Genomic DNA, 23,499 nt, shown 5'->3' with positions numbered 1-23,499 from the left:
TATGCAATCTTAACTATCAATGTCAATGGAAAAAATATGATGATGAAATCTGGAAAAAAAAGGTAAAAAACAAACATTGCAATATCTCTCTTTTATTCAATTCAGAAAGATACTAAACAAACACACAACCAAAATGCCTGATAATAAAAACACTATTCTTTGAATATTTGGAGCTTTTATTTAATTAATTGATCAGTTAATGCCTTGAAAGTCACATGTGCTCCTACTGAATATCACAAAAATCACAGACATATTTTCTTTCAACACAGCAGGGGTTCATGAATAAGTAAATCAGCTCCCTTGATTATTATGTGATCTAAATCACAACCGCAGCACCTCCAAACGGGATGGTTGTTGAACTGAAACAGTATTAGTTGACCTCCTAAGTGCATATAATCATATAACGTTTCATCTGAAGAAAGAACCTCTGGCTTCTAAATGAACAATTAGACAACAAGTTAAGAGCGCAGCGGCTGACGTCCTGTAAGTCAGCCGCAGGCTCAAACACTTTCTTGTTTCCGAACTTTAAAGTCATTACACTTCCCTCCAATTAGCATTATAACAGCACAAAACATGCCATTCCATCTGTTTGCACAGCATGCTTGCGTTTGATCAGAACATACTTGTGAGGGTACATCCAAGGGAGGAGGGGGGATACATTATGGTTTTTGTTGTGCATTGGAGCAAGATGTTGTAAAATTTTAATTCATCGGACAAAAAAGTATCAGATTTGCCCAATTGTGATAGAAATCTCCAGAGAGGTGTTTAAGCCCCTGCGTGTGTGTGAGAGATGGCAGGTGATAATGTGTATCCTCGACAAGCCTATACTGACAGCCTGGATATTAAATTATAAGGGTTCATACTTCAAACAAGTGAAAGGACAAATCAGGCAGAGTCAAGTCTGAATATAGCATTTCTCGGTGCTGAGAACGTTGACTGCGCTGCATTTATCAATCCTAATGAGCAGAATGTAGAGTGAAGCCCAGAGGAGCCGAGCTGCAGCCTTATCTATGACAAACGGCTGAGCATCCTAATTGCACTGAGAGATCTGACAGGATAAATTTACACCATAAACGTGACTCATCTGACATGCTGGGAGGAGTGAGAGCACAGAGACAAGCTGGAGCTTCAATTCATCTCTGTACAGTAAAGAACAGTAACTCAAAACAGTCTAACAGACACTCTACGAATATTCTGGGTCAGTATATGGGTTAACTTTACCCAGAACCTCTGGGTAGAAAATCAAGACTATGGGGTGTTTTGTTTTGCAAATGTTGGGCATGGGTGCAAGAGCTATTTAGACATTTAACTTCAGGAAAAGTAGTCATACCACAGTGTGCAAGTGAAGTCTTGCATTCAATTTAACATACTTTAAAAAAAGAAAGAAAAAACACCACCTAAATATTGCAGTTGGTAAAGGTGCTAATTTTAACTACTTCATATGCTGCTCGGCAGTTTAATCTGTACGGTAATACGTCATAAACTATATGTTGATTATATTTTGTATTAATAATATATAAAACAGCAAATTCAGCAAGCAGTTATATAAATGTAGTGGAGTAAAAAGTACTATAAAGTTGCATAAATAGAATTACTGAAGTAAAGTACAAATACCTCAGATTTGTTCTTAACAGTGAATACATGTACCACTATTGGATGTTACAGTTGCAAACAGTTTACAGTCAAAGCTTGAATTTGATTTGTCTAACACTGGGTCAACATAACCATATCTTTTTTATTATTTTAAAATGCAGGTAGCTTAAGTAACCCAACAGTTATATAAAAAAACAACACTGGGTCAAAACAACCCTTTGGTACTCGGTAAAGTGAACCCATTACTGACACAAAACGGAACAGATTTTGGTCCAGTGATTTTAATTGTGTGCGTCACTGGAAATGGCAGCACACTGTGCGCCACTTTAAGAAACTGTTAAAGAAGAGCGTCATCTCCTTGTTGCTGCAGATAATGAGATGTGATGAAAGGATTAGGAGGACATTAACTCTGATACACAAATATCCAGTGCGAGAGCATGTTCAGTGACAGCAGAGGGCGCGAATAAAAGTGGCAGATGTGGGCGAGAACATGCACATGCACGATCCTCATTAAAATATAGAAACAAACATTAGATGTTGCCTTCCTTTCCAGCACATCCTGCTGGCCGGGAGTGATTAGCTGCGGGTGTTACGGCCATTTCAGAAGGGCAGGCAGTTTGGGATGGATTCATTTACACCGTCTTCAGATTGGCTGCCTGTCAGCGAACAAGGTGAAAGCAAGGAGGGAGCAGTCCTCTCTGATCGGCATATATTGGGGGGCTAAATGAGGGCACATAGAGTGATTTAACCTCATTTAGAGAGGAGAGGAAGAGAACATCTTGGCGGTTGCCAAGATTTCTGGATCTGCTAACATCACGTGAAATAAGACCACAAAAACTGCAGGAAATCGTTCCTCATCCATCATTTTTGGAGAGATTTTTCAGGTCGTCTGAAGTCCCGCTGGTAAACCCCACATACACCTGCTTTACCCTGGAGTCTTATCGGGAAAGCAGCAAGCATCTCCCGCAGGATTTATCTCCCGTATGACCCCCCCCCCCCCCCCCCCCCCCACACACACACACAGACAAACACCAATGCCCGCAGGAAATGAACAGCATCATCTTTTATTTTCTTGATTAATTCGTCTTCTTGGCAGGTACAACAGAACATAATAAAACCATCAGGGGGCACCATCATGTTTCAGACATTCAAAACAAGAAAGATCTTCATCAGATGTCGGAGCTGGTTCCCGGGAGCTTTAACACCTTGTATATTAATGCGCGGTTACTCCTCTGAATGATAAAAAATGAATGCACGCTCGCATTTGCTGAACTAAGTTGAAGTTTGGTTTCACCACTAAAAGAAGTCATGAAAAAATCATTTGAAAAAAAAGTCAACTTCTGTCTTAGAATATAACACTGTGTCTGGCAGCAGTGGACCGATGTGCAGACGGTTGAGCAACAAACATGATTTGAAGGCAGACCATGTATTAAGGGTGCATAACTGGGCTCTAATATTCACCGTCATGCATCACCAAGCTGCTTGGCAGCCGGCAGCACCAGATGTACAGTAGAATACCAGAGCAGCCGTCCAGAATGTGCGGCTGCTGGCTGATTGACAAACTTGATAAAACTTGTATTGGCTGTGCAGCAGGATATTTCTCATCCATCCTTTTTGTCATACTGCAGCAAAGAAATTGTAATTACATCTCAAGAGCATGGAGCTCAAAATGACCAATGTTGTGGCTTGCGGCTGCTTGACTGCGGCCCAAATGAATGGTTGAAACAGATAAGTCATATCAGTTTTCAGACTCCTGCCCCCAAACCCTCAATGCTGATTTCATTCCAAGAAAATGTTGTATGAATCAAAACACAAGATCAAATGTTGATTAGAAACAATGGAGATAGCAAAATGCCTAGTCAGGTTTTCTAAGAGCTACTTGCTATACTTGTGATTAAAAATGAACATTGGCACAGTATATATATATACGTAAGTTGAAAAATGCTTTGCTTTCCCTGTTTACCTCTTTGACCAAACGACAAATAAAGGTTTTTAGAGAGGCAAATAACTGATAAGAATAAAACCTCAGAAGAAGAACAATTTCCAAAATTATATTTAGATTTTATTTATGCTTTGATAACTAAATAGACCAGCCTGTTACCTGGAAGATGGAGACAGGATTATCAGGCGATTTCGAGTATGTTTTATATGAAAGAAAGAAAAACAACCGAAAAACAGTCCAATCAACACGATATTAATAATATGACAGTATATCAAGAAGAATAGTACATTGTCTTTTACATCACCTCTACATACTGGCGGTATTGTGCTTTGATAAGACTTTTGCAACTAGAATACAGATACAGGAACTCGTTTTTTAACAGCCCCACAAAACTCAAAAACGATTTGAGCGATCAACTCTCCGAGAGACACAGATTCACCTCAGCCTTTTATCCTGCAGTCCAGATAAAAGTTTAAAGAGGCTGAATGAAAACTCCTCGGCTCGGCGGGCACACGTGAAAATAGAAAAACGAACGGATGAGACAATGAAATTAGCTCATTCATTCATTGCACAGTGATGCTGGCATGTGAGCACAAACACACACACTCCAGCTACACACATACGCAGAAATATATTGGATGTATGATCTTCCTTTTTATGTATATCATGGAGGCAAATGTGGTAATATATATAAATATACATATATAGACACACATATATATATATAGACACATATATATATATAGACATATATATATGTGTCTATATATATATATAGACACATATATATATATATGTGTCTATATATATATAGACACATATATATATATAGACATATATATATTTCTATATATATATATGTCTATATATATAGAGATATATATATATAGACATATATATATATAGACATATATATATATCTCACTATAAAAACAGAGCACAAAGAGTAAGGAAATTTGTGTTTGGTAGATTATGTCTCTGTTGTAACAATGCTTCTTGGCAATACATCTTATACCGTTGGAAAGCCTGATTATTTCCCTTTTAAATGGTGCCACATTTGTAAGGAACATGCATTTGTGGGATGAGCAGCAATCCACATACTCAGCTCTGCTGCTCATCCCACAAATGCATGTTCCATACAAATGTGGCACCTTTTAAAAGGGAAATAAACAGGCTTTCCAACGGTATAAGATGTATTGCCAAGAAGCATTGTTACAACAGAGACATAATCTACCAAACACAAATTTCCTTACTCTTTGTGCTATGTTTATATATATATATATATATATATATATATATATATATATATATATATATATATATATATATATATATATATATATATATATACATTTATATATATAAGGATATATATAAAATATAAATCAGAGATGGAATGAAAATCATGCACTGGACAAATACAAGCATGCATTTACATAATGAGACCTGAAATCTTCACCAGTACATTTTTAAATGGTAGATGATGCACCTCTAGCGCCAAACGCCCCTCGGAAACTTCCCTGCACACCCGACTACACTCATCTTAAACACAGATACATTCTCGTACAAACGACACAGAGCCCAGCTGTTGTTTTATGGAGCGCTGCAACAGTTACATATGTTGCTACATGTACAGTGGAGTAAGCGGTATGAACATTTGTCCCACTAGCAGGCCGGTGTGTGAAACCATCGTGTGTTGCTGTGTTATACAAAGGCATGGGGGGCTCTTTTTATGATCTGCGGTCTATGGTGAGATAGCTGTACATGTTCCCTTGTTTATTTTTACATTTCGCTTTTTTTCGTCTTTTGAAAGAGAGGTGCGTGTTGGCAAGGTTCCTCCAATGAGCATCCTTTGCGGCAGTATTCCAGAGAAAAACACAGAGATAGAAGAGTTTAGAGTGCTGCGTGAAATGCTCTCCGGAAAATTAACAGATATTTGTATATTTGGGATATCCTCTCCACTTGGCCTCGGGTGACAGTTCTTTGTCATATCTGATTTGTCCACTTTACTCCCTTTCCATGTAAAAAGTGCCTCTGTTCGACTTTGTATCAGTTCCTCACACTCCCCGTGCTGGATATAGTTCTTGTTATATGGTTGGTTTTGGTTGCATAACACGCACTTTGATGCTTCACCCGGGTCTGCTCAGCAAGTGAAGTCTTCAAAGTTGGCCTGGCCCGGGTGATGAGGTAGCATGTTGCCAGGATACGTTGACGGTGTACGCAGGTTCTCACAAGGAGCCTGAGGGAGAAATGAGGAGAGAGAGAGAGAGAAAGAGATGGAAAAAAGGCAAGTAAGGAAAAGCAGAGGGGAGGATGAAGATAGAGGAGAGGAATGATCATCAGGAGAGGAAGTGTTGAGATAGAGGGGAGGCAAACAAGCAGAGGGGGAGTCATCACACAGAGTAAAACAGAAAATAAAATGCATTTGAGAAAACCTTAAAGTCATAAACTCACAGATAAACATGACAAGAGCAACAAGCTGGGACAGAGAATATAGCTCCCGAAGAAATACTCTGAAGTAAAAAGAAGAAGAAGATGAAAATACTAAAGATGGATGGAAAGAGCAGCGTAGAGGAGGAGCACAACTCTGCCTTTCTTCCTCGGGGCTCAGACTTACAATTAAAGCGAACTGGCTTCATTTACACTTAGAAATAAGTGAGCTGTCACACCTTTCAAAGCTCTAATTCCAGCCTGTCCCTGCAGGTCTCGTCAAACCAGCGTTGATTTAATTCAAGCCACTTTCCGCTCTCCTATTTCTCTCTCTCTCTCTCTCTCTCTCTCTCTCTCTCTCTCTCTCTCTCTATTTCTTCTCCTTCTCAACTCAATCACCTTTTTACTCCCTTTCCTGTCCCTCAAGTCCTTCCCTCCCTAGCTTCCTCCATCCCTATCTCTTCACGAACCCTTCCTTACCGTTTTGCCCTCCTTCACTCGGCTGCACTTGAGACCAGAGAAGAAAAAGAACAAATAAATGGAGTCTGACACAGCGAAAGTGTTTAGAAGCAGCCTACTGACATGGCGTTTCACATCATCCAGAATCAGCACAGTTCCCCGGTCATTGTTGTTGTGGCCTTTGTGTTTCTTCTTCGCGCATCGGCACAGCTTGTACTTGATCACCTGCAAAAAGACGAGGACAGCCATTACTGACCTTTTGGGATCAAAACACAATATTCAGAAACGTGCTTTGTTGCTTTTGGTCTTTTCATTGTTCAAGCCCACATGCTTTGGATCGTTAAGGATCAGGCAAAGTCAAATTCAAGAGGGATTGATTTTATGCATCTAAAAATAAGTTTCCTCCTCGAAGCTGCACACGAGCAGGTAAAACGAACAGACGCACAAAAAATCTTTCTGAATGGAAGTAGCAACATATAATTATTCAAATGAGAACAGACAAAGACATCCTGACTAATCTCAAATATAATACGTCCAAAATGTCAATGTATTCAGAGTCTCTGCTGCTGAGATGTGTGTGTGTGTGTGTGTCGCATAGAGACGGACTGTAAGGTTGGGAGGGACACAGCGTTCGCCACTCTGGCTAAAACATGTCCTTGTGCGGATTGGAAAAACTCCCTTTTGTGAGCAAGTAATCGCAGTAACACTGGAGCAGTACACATTTTTCCACACACAATACATCAAACCGGATGTGAGATATTTTACCTCATATAGATAGTCGAAGAGTTCAAGGATAGTGAGGAGGCTGGCTCCGATGAAGAGACCCATCTGACCTCCAATATCACCTGGAGAGACGAATAGGAAAGCACAAAATGTACCGTAACACGAAACCGACAGGAATGTCCTTTTCTGTGCATTCACATGAAACAGCTTTGAAATGTACTTCTCATCTTTTTTTTCTTCAGGTCTGAAAGATAACAAATGTGACAGAAAACATAGATGTTTGGAAAAAAAAAGTTGAAAAGCCACGATAGATTAAAGAAACAGTACTGTGTGTCTTCTGGGACCTGAACAAGTACAATGAAAATGCACGCGCTTGCATTACTGTCACTTTGGACAAAGGGCATCTGTCATGTTGCATACTGCATGTTATCTATTCCCATGAAAACACTTGACAGCTATTTCCTTACCCAGAAGGCCTGCCAATTCATAGGCTTTCTTTTGTTCAATGGTTTCGTAGTTCAGTGCTTCAAAGAAGATGTCCAGAACCAGAATGTTATCGCTGTAAACAGAGAGACAAGCACACGGTCTGAAGTCACATATTCAGATGTCTCCGTTTATATTCTATACACTTGTTTATCAGAGTCCTCAGGCAGAGAAGATGGCAAATGGGTCTGCCACTTCCTGCAGATAGAAGAACAGATGGGTCAAATAATCTGCCGCTATGGTTTATTTCTCCAAGGTGGGTGTAATGACTTTTGATGTCCTGTAATTAAACTTAAAAACCACCAGTACAAGAAAACCCAGGAGGAAAAATAACATGAATAATATATAATAATATATATATTTCTTTTTTTCAGTTGCCTTTAATACACAGGTCGGAGTGATATTACTACGACCAAATACAACCAATTTTCCAGTCGTTATTTGCGGTTTAGTTTGTGGTTTATTGAGGTAGTTGTACAAAGAGATCAACGTAACAGGGTTTTCCAATTCTGCAAGTTTTAGCATTTGGCTCTGTTCCTGTTTTACACATTTTTTTGAAAACAGGTATGCACTATGTGTTGGCAATTAATATTATTTTCTTCTTTTATTATTTTTAGAGCCACCTGTCCTTGCTGTTCTTAGGTCTCAGCTTCTTGGATCCTTGTTATCGGTCTTTCCAAGATGAAGTCGAATTGTGCGTACGAGAGCGAGTGCATCAGGTTTGGTCTCCAGCACTCTGCCCATTAAGGAGCCTCGTGGTGCAGTGGAATCAGCCACTAGAACAATGTCACCTGGCGGGAGCGAAGCTTCTTTTTACCTTCAACCACCGTTGTTGTTCTTGGATTAGAGGCAAAAGTATTTCTGTGTCCACCGCTTCCAATAGAAATCTGTCATATATTGCCTCCATCTATATTTGATTCACTCTTTTGCAACGAGTGCTAAGTAAGATGGACCTGGAAGTGAGTGTTTGGATTGGATCATCGGAAATCTTGGTAAGGGGTTGATCATTTAAAATTGCTTCAATTTCACAGATTTAAGTTTGCGATATCTAATCGTCCCGAACATGTTGTTTAAAGGTGCTCAATAGCATTTCCTATTGCCTCCACACGGCTTTCAACGCCCTGCTGGGGCGTTTAAGTACCACTTCATCCATCGCTGAAGCAAGCCATTGAGTGCTTCGACTGGAATTGTCTGATCTGAAAGAGGAAACTTAACCTCATCGACACATAAATCGTCATAATGCATTGATGAAGGAGTCTGGGTCAAAGGTATTTGCAACTTCAAGACGTACTGACCTGCTTGCCATGCAGCATACCTTTTAACCAGACTTTGTCCTCTCTTGATCTCTATAGGACCGGAGTGGTCTACTCCTGCATTTGTAAATGGAGCTTTGTCTGGTAGAATCCTCTCCAGGTGCAAGTCTGACATTTTTGATTCTCAAATTCCTACCTGCTGTTGTTACACTCAACACAGTCTTATTATGACCTGTCTTGCAGCGGAGTATTTATTTACAAAGGCGAGACAGCACATGATTTCTTTCTCCGTGTCTGAGTTGTTCATGGATGTGTCGTAACAATAGTGTGGATAAGTGAAGGTCCCTCTGAGAGAATAATCGGTTGTTTGAGCTTTTCAGGCACCACTAGTCTATTCAGGCGACCACTTTCTCTCAGAAGTCCATCATCCAGCAGCAGATCCAGTTTACACAACGAAGGCGAGACAGCACCAGTCTGCTTCCTTTGACAACCTCTTTATACCAGCTTCTAACACTGATATTTCACATTTTAAATATTTATCTGCTTGGACGAGATCCTCAGGACACAAACACTGTTGCTTTTAAGTGTTGCATCTCTTTTTCAATCTTTAGTTTGCCAGGATCCTTTTTTAAAGCTGCTCATAGTACTCTGAATCTCCTTTCTCCTTCATATCCTCTGCAAGAGTGTTGTCAAAACAATAGTTGTCAAGAGACCTTGTGCGTTTCAGCAGATTTTTGACCTTGACGTTCATTGTGATGTCTTGTTTGATTTCTGGATCATTAGCAGAGATTCCAAGGGAGGTGTTGGCCGTTCTCTGTCTGGTTTACAGAGAAACTCTGGTCCCTTGATCCATCTCTGGCAGCTTAAGAAGCGGCCTGCTGTTCGATCTCTAGAGGATTCATCTGCATCATTTTCCTTTGAGCTAACACATCTCCATTGTGAATTTGTCAGAAGCATCAATTGCAAAAAAAGATCCTGTTTGCCACAAATATTTTGAATCGTTTGGTTTCGTCATTGATGTACTTAAGCGCTGTCATGCTATCGGTCTGGGGAGGGATTTGTTCAGTTAATGCTTTTCCCCCCCGCAGCTTTGTGTCAACTCTTGACAGCTGAGACTTCAGCCGTGAGCTCCATTCTGTGACTTGGTATTTGTTTTAATGCTGCCGCTTTAAAACAAATTACATTTTAATGGTTTCCTCTTATGAATTCAACGTGCACTTCTTTGTCGTTGTTTTCCAGTCTTACATATGAAACAGAACCATAGCCAGTTGGCGTCCTGCGTCCGAAAAAGTGGTGCAGCTGTGCATCGTATTTGACCAAAGCTTGTAGGCTTTATGCACCGTCAATTGTGGAAAACAAGGGAGATTATGACCGCTATTTCATTTCACGCTGTGTTAATGTCTAACACTGAGGAATTCAAGGAAAAAGAATGGGGATTAGTTTAAAGGCCCAGGGCAAAGACTATTATTTTGATTCCTGAATATCCTCTCTCTGGGCCAAATCAGACTTCACGCCCCACTGGAGTTGAGATCAAAACCGTAACTCCACTTTGTAGTTTCTCTTTTCATTCTTGGTGCACTGCTTTATTACTTACATTCAAGCCAAGACAAGTGATGATCTGTTTTAAAGGAAGCTCTGGTAAAGCCGGGGGGGGGGGGGAATCATCATCGACTTCGACTTCATCATGTAGAGATGGAGGTACCAATAAGAAATGAGCACACATCTGCTCGTTTCACACACCCACAGGCTCATACAAGTGTACAGCACCAGGACCCTGGACCTGGCTCACCTAAAAGTAGCACAGCCTTTATTTATGCTAATCACATCTGTGAGTTTCCGGCATTGACAAGTCAAACCACGAATGTTACAAATGTGTTTTTGTTATTGTTTAAAACTGATGAATGAACAGTTGAAATAGTTAGCGAACAACTGTTTATCCATCAATGTTAACTTATATATTTATAAATGCTCTCACATTTGGAAAAGCGTTCAAAAAGACTTGAAACTAAGGGAATTGCATGGTCTCTCTGCCTGATATAAAAGTTCTTATCGTACAATGGTGAACGAATCGTTTGAACCGCTGATCTCAGTGGGTCTTACCAAGTTAAATATAGGTTGAACAAAAAAACCATATACACATTTTTCAACTTTCTTTCCATTACTTTAAACGCCAACTACCTTTTTGAACTGTTCATCAGTTGCTTTCAGCTATTTCAACTGGTTATTTATGAGAGTAGGATGTAGGGAGATGTATTGGCAGAGTACTGTGTACTCATCAAATGTAGCTATTTATTTCAATGTAACTGTACTTAGTTGGGCAGCTGTCAGCTGCAGAAATAGTTGGCCCCTGAGGTACATAGCGCCCCTGGTTGGGAATCACTGATCTAGGTGTTTTTTTTGTTTATTATTATTTTGTTATTGCTGACATTCCTGGGTGTTTTCTCCTGATTTGTAGGTCCACTTGTTTGAGGTGTCAGCCTGCAGCTTGACTGATGCTTCCTCGCTGCCAGGTGTTCTCATAGCTCAGTGAGTAACCTTCAACACGTCAGATCAGAGCTGTGGTGAACGGCCCATGAAGCTGTCGATGTGTGTCTCGCTGCGTTAGTGGTTCCCAGTAGGACAGTCCACTGTCAAAGACTTCAGTCACACACCACTAAACACTGTGCGGCCCAGATACCAGAACACTCCCAGCTAATGCTCATCTGACTGACATAGCTTGGAAATATGGCCACTCAAAAAATGAGGTGAATGGACTCACATCTATCCACAGGGAATGAAATAAAACTTTCAGCAGCGAGAAGTGAAGGGTTTTTGCAGCACTCTGACTACATATGGTGTAATTATCTCGTCCTCAGTAGCTCCGCTGGGAATGATAGATAAAAGATTCAGCTATTATTACACCCACTCCTCATTTACTTGAAACTACCGTTGATCTGTTCATTAGATTTGGTAAGAAACAGTACATTCTTGGCTGATGAATCAAATCAATCTGCGACTGGAAGCTTCTAAAAGAAAATCTCAGTTTGAGAAGGGAAAGTAGCAGCCTTTAAGCAAGCTGCTTTAAGGGGAATCAACTTCAAAACACTTACATTTTCTTATATGGATCACTGACAGATGATGCAGCCTTGTTTTAAGATATTTACAGTGCAGCTTTAATCGTATTTAGTCACGGTTTGAGACACTTTGTAACACATCAGGTTTTACTCAAAGTTCCTCACAATCAAGATCAAACGTTACGTTTGAGACTCATCAGCACTGAAAGGCAGCAGCATTTACCCATAATATGTTGGAGCCACAACATGTTACCTTTTGGCCCGCTTTTGACAATTATTTCTCTAATTTAAACAAAATGACCAAAAGCTTGGAAAGAACAAATGATTCCTTTTCTCTAGGAGTCATTGAATCATGTCTGGAAATCATAAACAAAAGCAAAAGACAATGAAAACTTGAGATGTCCCCCAGCACTAGAAAAGGTAGTAACACTTAAAGTATCCCTCCAATCGAGCGACTAAACCTAAAAGACAGCCTCATGTGCTGAAGTTTATATGTGCTCAGCCTAAATCTGAGTAATGATGTGAAAACCTGAAACATCCAACACACACATACCCTGAGAGTTCATATTGAAGTGGGAGTCATCTTGTCTCTGACAGTTAAACTTTTGAAACAAGATAAACACTTAACAAAACACTTAACAAGATAATTGAATACCTTTCATCAGACACAAACTATGAATGAATGAAGAATGTCTTTACATGTCTTAAAACATGCACATAAAAGACACTGACAAGTATAAATGTCCCCTGCTTTATGTGGAGCAGCCAGCAGTAAGAGACTGGTTACACTGAACGGCACCAAGGTGATACCGTGTAAAACTGGACAAAAGAACCAGCGCTCATCATTGGATGAATAAGACCTGGACTCACCCTATGTACTGCTCTGTCTTGTTGAATTTCTTCGCGAGGTACTTGGCCGATGCTTTGCTGGGTATCTTGACAAAGGACATCTCTTTACCGAAGCGCGTCATGTTGCACGGCGTCTCGCACACACAGTAGTCATTGTCTCTCTCGACAAGAAAGTCTGTAAAATAGATCAGGCAGAAAGAGGCCGAGAGAGGCAGGGAGATGGAAAGAAGAGGAGACACAGATAGATTTAACGTCACCCCAGGATGACAAACACAGCGCCAGCAGAGTGAAAGGCGTCAGAGAAAACTTGTGAAAAGACGCCACAAGGAGACCCCCCCCCCCCCCCCCCCCGAGACCCTTATGAGAAATATTAAAGATGTAACATCCACGGCGACGGAGTCGGAGGGACAGCGGCAGCCAAAGGCCAACACGTGCATCTGTATCATGAGAGAGCGAGACATCGCGAGTCAATAAGCAAACAAGTAACAGACACGAGCGGTCTGAGAGACAGGGGAGTGTGAAAAGGAGAGCCTCAACACCAGGCCTGAGATTTAGCATTTGAGAATGGCTACTATCAGGCAGAAGGAACACTATTATCTGTTATCAGCATGGATGAGGGACAGTGGAACAGTGGGACACACACACACACACACACACACACACACACACACACACACACACACACACACACACACACACACACACACACACACACACACACACACACCACACACACACCACACACACACCACACACACACTTACCCAAGGCAGGATCTGCACACTCCTTGTACTGCTCCGGGGTGCAGTATGGGGCATCTCCTAAGGACAGGCAGGAGAAACACAATGTCCTCAATGGGAACAAAAAGAGGGAGAAAGGGAGAAAGGGAAGAAGAGGGTTTTCCGAAGATGCGAAAAAGGATGAGGAGATCTTGGCATATAATTAATTTGATCTCAGACTGTCATCACCGTCCTTATTTGGACTGGATATTCGTCACAAATGTGATCTCATCTCGTAATTGATTTCATGAACTTTTGTACTTTCGCCGCCTCTCGTCAGCACTTTCGGTCTGTGTCACCCTCTCCATCGTTCTCTCCAGTGGCAGTTAAACCATTCTCTCCCCCAACACAGGATAAAGGCATGTCTTAGATGTCGAGGGAATTATTTCCCAATTATTCACTGCATTTCGCTTCGTGCTCTTTGAAAATCACTCCAACGACAGGGATATAGCAGAGAGGAATAGGAGCGGAGTGGTTAAGCAAAGGGAGTTCTCCATAGACTCACATTAATCAAGTGCACAATCACGAGACGATAGCAGCTAATCCTGATTATTACACAGGTAGATTGTCTGGCTCAGGATGTGCAAACAGAGCTGGAAGTGACCCTGATTGAAGAGAGAGAGACATTAACAATCGTTTTCAAATTCAAGTGTTTCCCCTGTGCCCAAATCCTTTTCATTTGCCGTCTGAGATGCCACACGGTGATGAAATGTAGGAGGTAGACAGCAAATGCCAGCTGTAATCACTGCACAAACACAAAGTGAAAATAGGGGAGTTTTCCGATTCACTGGAGTGTGACAGTATAGCTGATGCATCTGCAGTCGGTTTGTTCCGTAAAAATTGTCTTTGTCACGACTTCAAACGAAAGCCCCTTCAACAACAACAGCGCACTGTAACATCTTTATGAACTAGAAAATGCATTTCCTGCTGAAAATGCGTTGGAATGCTGAAAGCTGAAATTAATCTCAAAAACATTGCTGAAAATAGATATCCAATTTAAAAAAAAATTGCAAAAAGCTTAGTAATTCAAAAAGTTGAAAGATTACAAATATGAAGTTATATCACCCCTCTCCTGAAAGAGCTGAACATTTTGATATTCGAACGGTTTCTGTAGCTTAAAAGAATTCCAGCGGTAGTGATATTTGTTGTAGTAGAAGTATTATTAGCAGAAAAGTATTAGTAGCATTTGAATAAGTACTAGCTGTAGCAGTAGTGATATTTGTAGTCGCAGTAGTAGTATAAGTTGTAGTCGAAGTATTGGTAATTAGAAGAAGTAGTAGTATCAGTCGTCGTAGTAATAGCTGTAGTAGAGGTCGTAGTATTTTATATAACAGTAGTAGTAGTATAATAAGTAGTAGTAGTAGTAATAGTAAAGTCAGTTTTTGAAGTAGCAGTAGTAGTAGTACTAGTAGCAGTCATACTAATAGCTGTAGTAGTATTAGTACTGGTAGTAGCAGGAATAGCAGTATTAGCAGTTGTGGTATAAGTAATAATAGTAGTGGTAGTGGTAGTAATAGCAGTAGTGGTAGTAATACTATTGATGGTAGCAGTAATAGCAGTAGCAGTAGTAGTAATAGTAGCAACAGCAAAAGTTGAAGTAGTAGTAGTAGTAGTAATACTAGAAATATTAGCAGTAGTAGTAGTTGTCGCAGTATTAGTAAGAGCATTCATTATTTCAACAAAAAAGCCTAATTTTGAGCTAAACGTTTAAATACAGTTAATCCATGAGGCTTTTATTTTAAAAGGGTGGGGCTGGGTGGGGGAGGGAGGGGGAGAGGAGACATAATCATCATGTTTGACACATAAACAGAGGTTATTAAATGACAGGCTTCATCACAAACAGTTCAGTTAGAATTCACTCTCTGGGGCTTTTATTTTGAAATGGGGTGTGGGGTGTGGGGGAGAAGGGGAGAGGAGACAGAATCATAATGTTAGATAAACACAAACCGGTTATTAAATGACAGGCTCATCACAAGCATTTCAGTTAGGATTCATTCTGTGGGGCTTTTATTTTAAAATGGCGTGTGTGTGTGTGTGCGTGGGGGGGGGGGTGGAGGAGGGGGGAAAGACCTCTAAAGATCCCTAAGACCTGAATGACTGTATGAGAGACACAGAGAGAGAGGGAGAGGAGTGTATGTGCGCGTGTGTCTGTGAGTCTGTGTGTTTATCAACATCACTAATTGGCTCAATCGCAAACACCTGTGTGCCTGAAGCCATTTGAAAATATTCTCCATAGAGATCCAATTGAAAATAAAAAGCTTAATAATTCAAAAAGTTTAAAGTTTAGAAATATGAAAAGTCATAGCACCCCTCTGATGAAAGAGCTGAACATTTTGATAGTTGAACGGTTTCTGTAGCTTAAAAAATGAAGGAGAAGAAGAGGTGGGACGGAAGAAATAGAAGAAGTTGAATAAAGATTCGAAGAACAATAGAAGAACAATGCTTAACAGCATTCCAACAATAAATATAGATACACAGTGTTTGTGTCCAGCAATGAGCTGCCCGTCTGGTTCCTACCAGGCATGTGGACCATCCTGCAGTTGCAGTTCTCCACCAGGTATCGCGTCTCACAATCGATACGGCAGGCCGTGATGCTGTAAGAGCTGAAGAAGTCAGAGTCCATCGCCGAGGCCTTGCAGTCCCCCCACGGTGGAGGCAGGTAGGTCAGCTGAGAGACAGACAAGCAGCGGTGCAGAAACCAATTCAGTTATAGAGCACATTTTCATTTCCTTCGCACTGTTAATGCAGTTGTTTGACCTTGTACGTTCTGTTAATAGATTAGAAACCATTACACATTTATTGTACTTGGCACAGAATATTAATCTCGTTCTTTTTCCATGGTGAATGCATGTGTATAGTGGTGCTTATTGTGGGAGTTTTTCTCCTACGCCTCTGCTATTTAGAGTCCACCTCGGTGCTTTCATTGTACTGCCCACTCTCCATGCAGGAACTGAATATCAGCTGTGTGGTGGAGCTGTGATGTTGAAGTTTACACCCTGGACGGCTTCGCTGCAGGACGTGTGGTGCCATGTTTTGATCCACAAATGTACATTTTCTGTTACGCAAGCTGGAGTAAAATATTGACTTTATGTGGATACATGGACATCTCTGTCTCGGTCAAAAACAGAGAGGCTCTTGGAGGATGGTTAGCTCTGTTCTCTGATCTCTGTATATTCTTTGTCTGACACATTGGGCCTCATGTAAGAAGCTCTTACGAACAGATTCCTTCATAAGTGGTGCATGTAGGAGTGATTTAGGAGAACTAGTCGCATTCAAACATTTTTTAGTATTTTGTATTTTCTCTTAGGTACAAGCACAATTAGCGTTGGGTGGTGAAGACTTGCAATTAGTCTGCTGTTACATAATCAGTATTTTTCCTTAATTTGAAGAAATGTGGAGTTTGACAATTAAAAAATGACATTTCATAATTATGTTGACATTATCCTGTTTGACTCTGCAATTCAAGTTATAGGCTAATACAATTTCAAAATGTCTTCATAGGTCCGAACAATATCACCGTTCATTTAAAGGTGCAACACACGGGATTCAGAGCATAAATGTAGCAGCAAACAAATATTTGCTATGTGAAGATAAAGAGGAGTAATGGCTGCCCGAGCAGAGAATGAAGTCGCTCTCCCTCTGTGTCTGTTGTTATCCGAGCTTTTCCGCACTTTGATGACACAGCCAGGCGTGACTTTTAGTGCACGTGAGCGTGCCCTGCTGGTTAGCTCACGGCCCCCCCACACCTGCACTGCCCTCATACGGTGGTTACAGCTGATAACGCCGTCCCGACTGACCGCATTGTCGCCAAAGCGTAGTGCCCTCCGGTTCCCCCTCAGGCAAACACTGTTAATTCTGTCAGCACTTCACCGTAGTTTACAGTGTAAGCGCCGTTCGCATCGTTAGCCGCTGGCTAAGCTATCGCCATGTTGAGAGCTGCTGAGAGGCAATTAAAACGCTCCCAAAATAATATATGACCATGTGACCAGGCCTGCATTTGATAATGGCTTAACCTGCAGGTTATTATTTGTCCATTAATTGCATGTCAAATTAAATGCAATACAATTTCCTTCGGCCCAAGTTGACATAGTCAGATTGCTTGTTTTCTTAAACTAACCGTCCAAAACCCGCGAGGTATCAGTTAACTGCAGAAGAAGATTAAGAATATATTCACACTTATGAAGCTGATACCATGTTTTTGCCGTTCATATATATCAAATTCATAACACGTTTGAATATTATGCAGATCATTTTTTGGTCCAGTTTTCTACAAAATAGACGGTAACACGAAGTAAAGCATCGTGGCCCATTTAGGCAGCATTTAAATAAGAACATGGAACCAATGAAAAAAGAAGCGTAGGTCAGAAAAACCAGCACATTCCCAAAACTTAAAAAGAAAACTAAATAAAGCTGAATGAAAATGAGATAATGATATGCACGGTACTTGACTACTGGAGTGATCACAACCTTAGGCACTACTAGTCCCTGACCTTCATCATCAGGTCATCTGAGCATTTTAGAATCAAAATGAGAGAAAGTAAATACCGAGCAAAGAATTCATACAGAAATTAAAATATATAAAGTTGGACAAATCCACTCCCAACTCCAAAACAAGCCCCAATGAGTCTTATTTACACCATACTATTTATGTCGAAGAAGTAAACTGAAATCATTCCAACAGAGCACTTTTTGAAATGGACATACCTTTAAAAAACTGATGCATTAAATGCTACACAACAGCCCCTGTGTGTTTCCATTTCATCGGTTCATCACTTTGGTGCTCACACGGCAATAAATGAAATGCCACTGTTATGATTCAGGGATCAGCTTCCTACAATTTGTCCTGGAGTGCAAGATGCAGCCACGTGTGTCGCGCAAAGGATTCGGTTACTAATAACCCAAGGCGATGTTCAACATGCTCATGCAGGGTTCACACACATTACCACACTGTACAGCACACTCAAGTAAGCCAGATAGCGCTGAATGAAATCTAACAAGGAGATTAGAGCGGTTTTTCTGCTTATTTTCACATCAAGGACGTTTCACAAAGTCAAACAGAACATAAAACCCCTCAGAGCTGGGTAAGATGTTGCAATCAATCGTAGCTGCTTGTGTATTTATTCACCTCATCCCGATGCGACTGGGTAATGGCTCTCTTATGTTCAGAGTTCTGCTTCATTTCTCCGCATTTTCACTCCACTCAGCCATCCTAAACCACCTTGTGGCACCATTGCTTCCCGTTGGTTAAACCTCCTGCAAAAGCTTAATTCTGCAAGTGTGCACAAAAGTGAGCCTGGTGTGCGAGATTTTAGGTTTATGTCAGCGTGCTGTTTAACGACCGTAAGGAAGAAAGTAAATCACGTTTGAAACCGTGACCTCAATCCCCCCCCTATCGTTAACGGTGCAAACGAAAGGGTGAGAGGTAGACACAAGAGGAAAGGCGAGAGTTTACGCGGACAGCAAAAATGGAGAAGAAACATTATGTTCTTTTTGCTTTTCTATGTTGAACAAATTGCAGGTTTTTCTTTTGTGGGATCATGGTGAGTGACAAGTTTGGCAGGCTGAAAAGATCCCGACAGTTTTACACTACAGGACCGCTCAAGAAGGCAGTTGAATAAATGTGAGCAAACTGCATTCGATTAATGAAGAGAGAGCCTGTCAGCCAATGAAATAATATATATATATATATAGAGAGAGAGAGAGAGAGAGGTTGAGAGACAGAAAGAGGGGGAATCATATTAAAGAGAGAGGAATTGTATTAGAGAAAATTGTAGTGAGTGTTGGAAAGTAGAAAAGTAAGGGAGCTTGTGAGAAATACAGAAAAACAAAGAGGGACAGTTTCCTGCAGACGCGACATTGGCAGCATGCAAAATCCTGCCGCAGCCCGGCGACACTGGAACACACTCACTGGTAGTGTGGACGTGGAAGGTACTGAGATCACTCCAAAATCCATCCCTTTCTGTCCTGCATTCAGTATGCATGGTTCTGTAGCATATTAGGGGGCCAGAGTATGTGATTTGTATGCTTGTATGCTTGCAGAATTATTCACAGCTCAGAGGAATAACCAACATACTCTTTGCTTAAGTGAGCAAAGCAGACTTCCAAAAGCTGACTGGAGAAAGTTTGAGTTTCTATAATAACGTTACGGCCTCAAGTTTGTAACTATCAGAACTACGGTACACACGGGCCCAAGGTCTCCAAGAACCCACAGACATGAACAGGGCTTTCACCGTGGGATTGGTAAATATGCGGTTAATGTCTGAAGGCTCAGCGTTCTAAATCTCATCGGTTTCAGCACGAGCCACCTTTTCAGATTACAGGGAGTCATTTGATTCAAAAAGAAATATCCCTAAGTGGAGCTTTAGATATATTCAGAATGCGTCCCATTTGCCTCGACACTGTTAAACCCACAGAGAGGGCTTGTGATAAGCTCGCGAACTGAAGAGCTTGTGCTCACCGTTTAATTTGAAATGATTGAGATACTGACTGTGAGTGTTCAGTAAAGCTCTTAGTCTGCTGGGAACGACGAGGGCAGACAAGGGCAGATCCATCAGGGGTGCCTCAGAGGCAGCAGATCCTCCAGATGGTTGAGGATCAAGGGGAGTGAGCAGGTAGAGTGTGAGTGGTTATGGGACCCAGTCCAGGGCTTGATCAACCCTGGCAGGGTCACCTGGGCCATGCAGGGTGTCTGAAGTTGAAAGTTCCAAAACACCCACATTGATCAAATCATTGATTGTAGCCACTTTATGAGTTGATGTATGGTCACACTAGACAAGGTGTTTGCATGACTATCTTCTAGTCAAATTATATTTGTGACATCTCAGATATCTGGGATAGGAAAGCTATCAAATTAGTTTTGCCAATTGAAAAACTGACAGCATTGTCAGATGGTAATTGTTAGGTGATGCACAGTGTGCCACGGTGAGTTTTTTTCTAAACCACCAGCACAGCTAGGCAAACTAAAGCAGGCGGCAACCTCTGGTTCTGAGAAGTGAAGTGACTTAAACTTGCATTCTTTCTAATGGCCATCAGGGGGCGACTCCTCTGGTTGCAATGGAAATCCGATTGTATAGAAGTCTATGAGAAAATGATCCTATACTTCTCACTTGATTCATTACATCAGTAAACATTGTGAAGATGAGTTCATGATCTCAATCGGTATTTTCTTCAATGCAGCATGATTTTCATTTTGTAATCTATGGTCCCAATTAGAGTAAAATAGACGATAAAGCAGGGTGTGTTTAAGGGCGTGGCTACCTTGAGATTGACAGGTCGCTACCACAGCGTTGTCCGGATTTGGAGCTGTCCGTGTGTTCTTAGAACTTTAACCCTTTCACAGTGTGTTCTCAGTTCATGAAAGTTAATAATAACATTTAGGTTTCTTAAACATGTCTTGTTCAGCGTTCGGTTGTAAATAGCTCCACCTTCTCGTGTCACTTCTAGTTGCAAAAACCCAAGATGGCAACGGCCAAAAACCAAATTAGTGATGACCGAAATACCGAACTTGAGGCTTCAAAAAAGTAGTTCACAAACTAGTGGGTGATGATCATATTAATAAGATCAACTTCTTACATACAGTCTATGGGTGTATAAAAAACAACAACTAAGCTGCGCCAATGAAACAAATAAATCAGGAATATCATCGTATGAAAATGTGTGATTTAGTAAATACTATCAGGATTAAAGTTGGGGGATTATAGGGCAGAAGTTGCATAACAACCTTTCAGCATATTGTAATTCAAATCATAGGTAGGCAGTTTTCTGGCAAAAAAAACAGGCATGCACAGGCACGGTGCTTCATACAGTAACCTGTATGAGTACTTACACATCTTCCCCATTATGACTGTATCCCGGATGCCGTTAAAAAGCGGCAATTTTATGAGAATTAGCCTTCTGTTTTCTTTGCATACTTATGGGCTGTGAAGTCTTTTAAGATGACATGCTGTTATTTGATGCTCTAGCTAGCTGCGATATCGGCTTTAAGCATTTCAGAGATGGAGAGAAAATGTTGTTAACAGTTTAGCCTTCTGCTAACCGTAGCTGTCACCGCTGCGCGGCAGCGGTGAGCTTACGCGGAAGGATAAACTATTGGAGATGAAGAGAAAATGACGCATGCCACGAGTTACTGCCCTCGCTACCGTAGCCATGAAGCTAGCCACAGCCGTTGTCAGGATCCAGGATCCCTGTCTGACCTGTTCGGTGTTACCTCTGTTTCCCCTGATCTCCTCTCCTCATGTGTTCTGTCATTCCCCCTGTTTGTTATTGTGTGCCATGTGCTCTCTGTTTGTCCTCTGCCTCCAGACACCTCCCATGGCCACACCCTTGAGTGTGCACAGCTGAGGACACTCCAGCTGATCACCTCCTGCTGCCTGACACACCAGACTCAGGGCCCACTAATGAGTGTCCTGTCAATACATAAGCTCTGGCCCTGCAGTCTGGGGTTGTCAGGTCGTACCGTCTTTCACCCGCGTCAACCCCGTGGCGTCCTCTGCCCTCCTTGTGTGTACGGATTCCACTCCGCCGCTCTGCCCTCCTTGTGTGACACGGACTACTCTCGCCGTCAAGCTGCCAGCCCTCCGGTGTCGAGCCACGGGCCTCACACCGTCGCTCTGCCACTCGGGTGTCGGACCACGGGCTCCACACCTTCACACATTCGAAATAAAACCTGTAAATCGTAACTTCTGTCTCCTGTGGTCTTGCGTTTGGGTCCTACCTGTGAACTCCCACATAACAGCCGTGAGCAGAAGGCTAGACTATTCACCGATACTGTCAGATTATCTTTTTCATAAGTCTGTCTTCTTTATTGTGGTTGCTTTGCAGTGTAGGCAGTTTTTGCCAATGCTGGAATATATACTTTTCCTGCAGGATATCCCGCTGTTAAAAGGATGTGCACACAAATCCTTATAAGTGGCCTAAAAACAGAGTTAAGAAGAGGTGCAGAAGTCTAGTTTTCTCTCAAACTACCTGAATTAAAGTATGCTGAAAGGTTATTATGGCTTTTTTGTCCAATGATGAGCTATAATCTTGCACTTTCTATATTTGATGTCTGTCCATCTTTCCCAAGACGTACCCGTTGTTCCTGACAGGAGACAAAGGTCTGGAACCCCGGTGCCACTCCAAAGCCAAGCTGGTCTATGAACGGCGGCTCGTCCTGGGTGTGGATCTGAACCTTGATCCCTGCTTCAAACGATGTCTCGTCTGTTGACAAGCAGAGGTTAGGACATTTACAACAGGGATGATCATTTGTATGCACACATTGGCCTCCATGATCTACCCAGCAGCAGTTTTAATTAATCAAAGGAAGTCAAAGCGTTGTAGTGGTGGAATATGTTTCAGTCAGTGAGTGAAAAACAAGCAAACTAAATCTTAAAACATGAAAATAAACACATGAGAAATGATAAAACATCATTGACTTGAAGGTGGACAGAAGCATTCCTGGAGTGGAATATTTATTAGTCACATCCGTGTTCTTCCAACAATCACATTGTGGTCATTCAGGAGTTAAAACTTGCTGGAATATGGATTGAAAGGATGAAGAAGTGGTTGATGACAATACATGCCACACAAGAATCATATTTACTGCAGGGATGAACGTGAAAGTCAATGGATAAATTAATAAATAAATCATGATGAGGTTAAAAGGAAAATCAATACAATACAATACAATCAATACAAGTGACAGCTTCCTTTGCCACAGCACTCTGCTGTATGGATTTTAAATGAAGCAGATGGGCCTCTTTGATACTGAGACCGGGGGAACATCACAATGACATCCTGACTCAAGCCTCCACTTGTGCAAACATATTTCCATTACATTTGCTGAGGCCTGGATTCAAGAGATTTAGTTCCTGTGAGTGTTTGCTCGGGGATGAAGTGGGATGTCTGTTTCCTGCCGTCTTTCCTCCCTGCTTGTCACACGGCATCGTCCTCTTAAG

The 23,499-nt window shown here is 41.4% G+C and overlaps 1 protein-coding gene across 2 annotated transcripts in view; it reads right to left on the bottom strand.

The window, feature by feature from the left end:
* Window positions 1–4,931: 4,931 nt before the first annotated feature.
* asic1b (acid-sensing (proton-gated) ion channel 1b) overlaps window positions 4,932–23,499 on the bottom strand; it is a gene marked incomplete at its 5' end in the record, with an annotated part of 159,963 nt that continues 141,395 nt past the window's right edge. For both annotated transcript variants that reach the window (XM_079265366.1, XM_079265365.1), the window contains 8 exons: window positions 4,932–5,774; window positions 6,548–6,649; window positions 7,190–7,269; window positions 7,615–7,706; window positions 12,807–12,960; window positions 13,550–13,606; window positions 16,082–16,232; window positions 22,635–22,762. In XM_079265366.1, coding sequence (XP_079121492.1) covers window positions 5,679–5,774; window positions 6,548–6,649; window positions 7,190–7,269; window positions 7,615–7,706; window positions 12,807–12,960; window positions 13,550–13,606; window positions 16,082–16,232; window positions 22,635–22,762 — 860 coding nt within the window. In that variant the 3' untranslated portion in view covers window positions 4,932–5,678. The remainder of the gene's footprint in view (window positions 5,775–6,547; window positions 6,650–7,189; window positions 7,270–7,614; window positions 7,707–12,806; window positions 12,961–13,549; window positions 13,607–16,081; window positions 16,233–22,634; window positions 22,763–23,499) is intronic.

Source organism: Melanostigma gelatinosum (assembly GCF_949748355.1).
Source record: "Melanostigma gelatinosum genome assembly, chromosome: 3".
Lineage (NCBI taxonomy): Eukaryota > Metazoa > Chordata > Actinopteri > Perciformes > Zoarcidae > Melanostigma > Melanostigma gelatinosum.
Note: the sequence above shows the minus strand (reverse complement) of the source record. Positions and strands in the feature narration are given on the sequence as shown.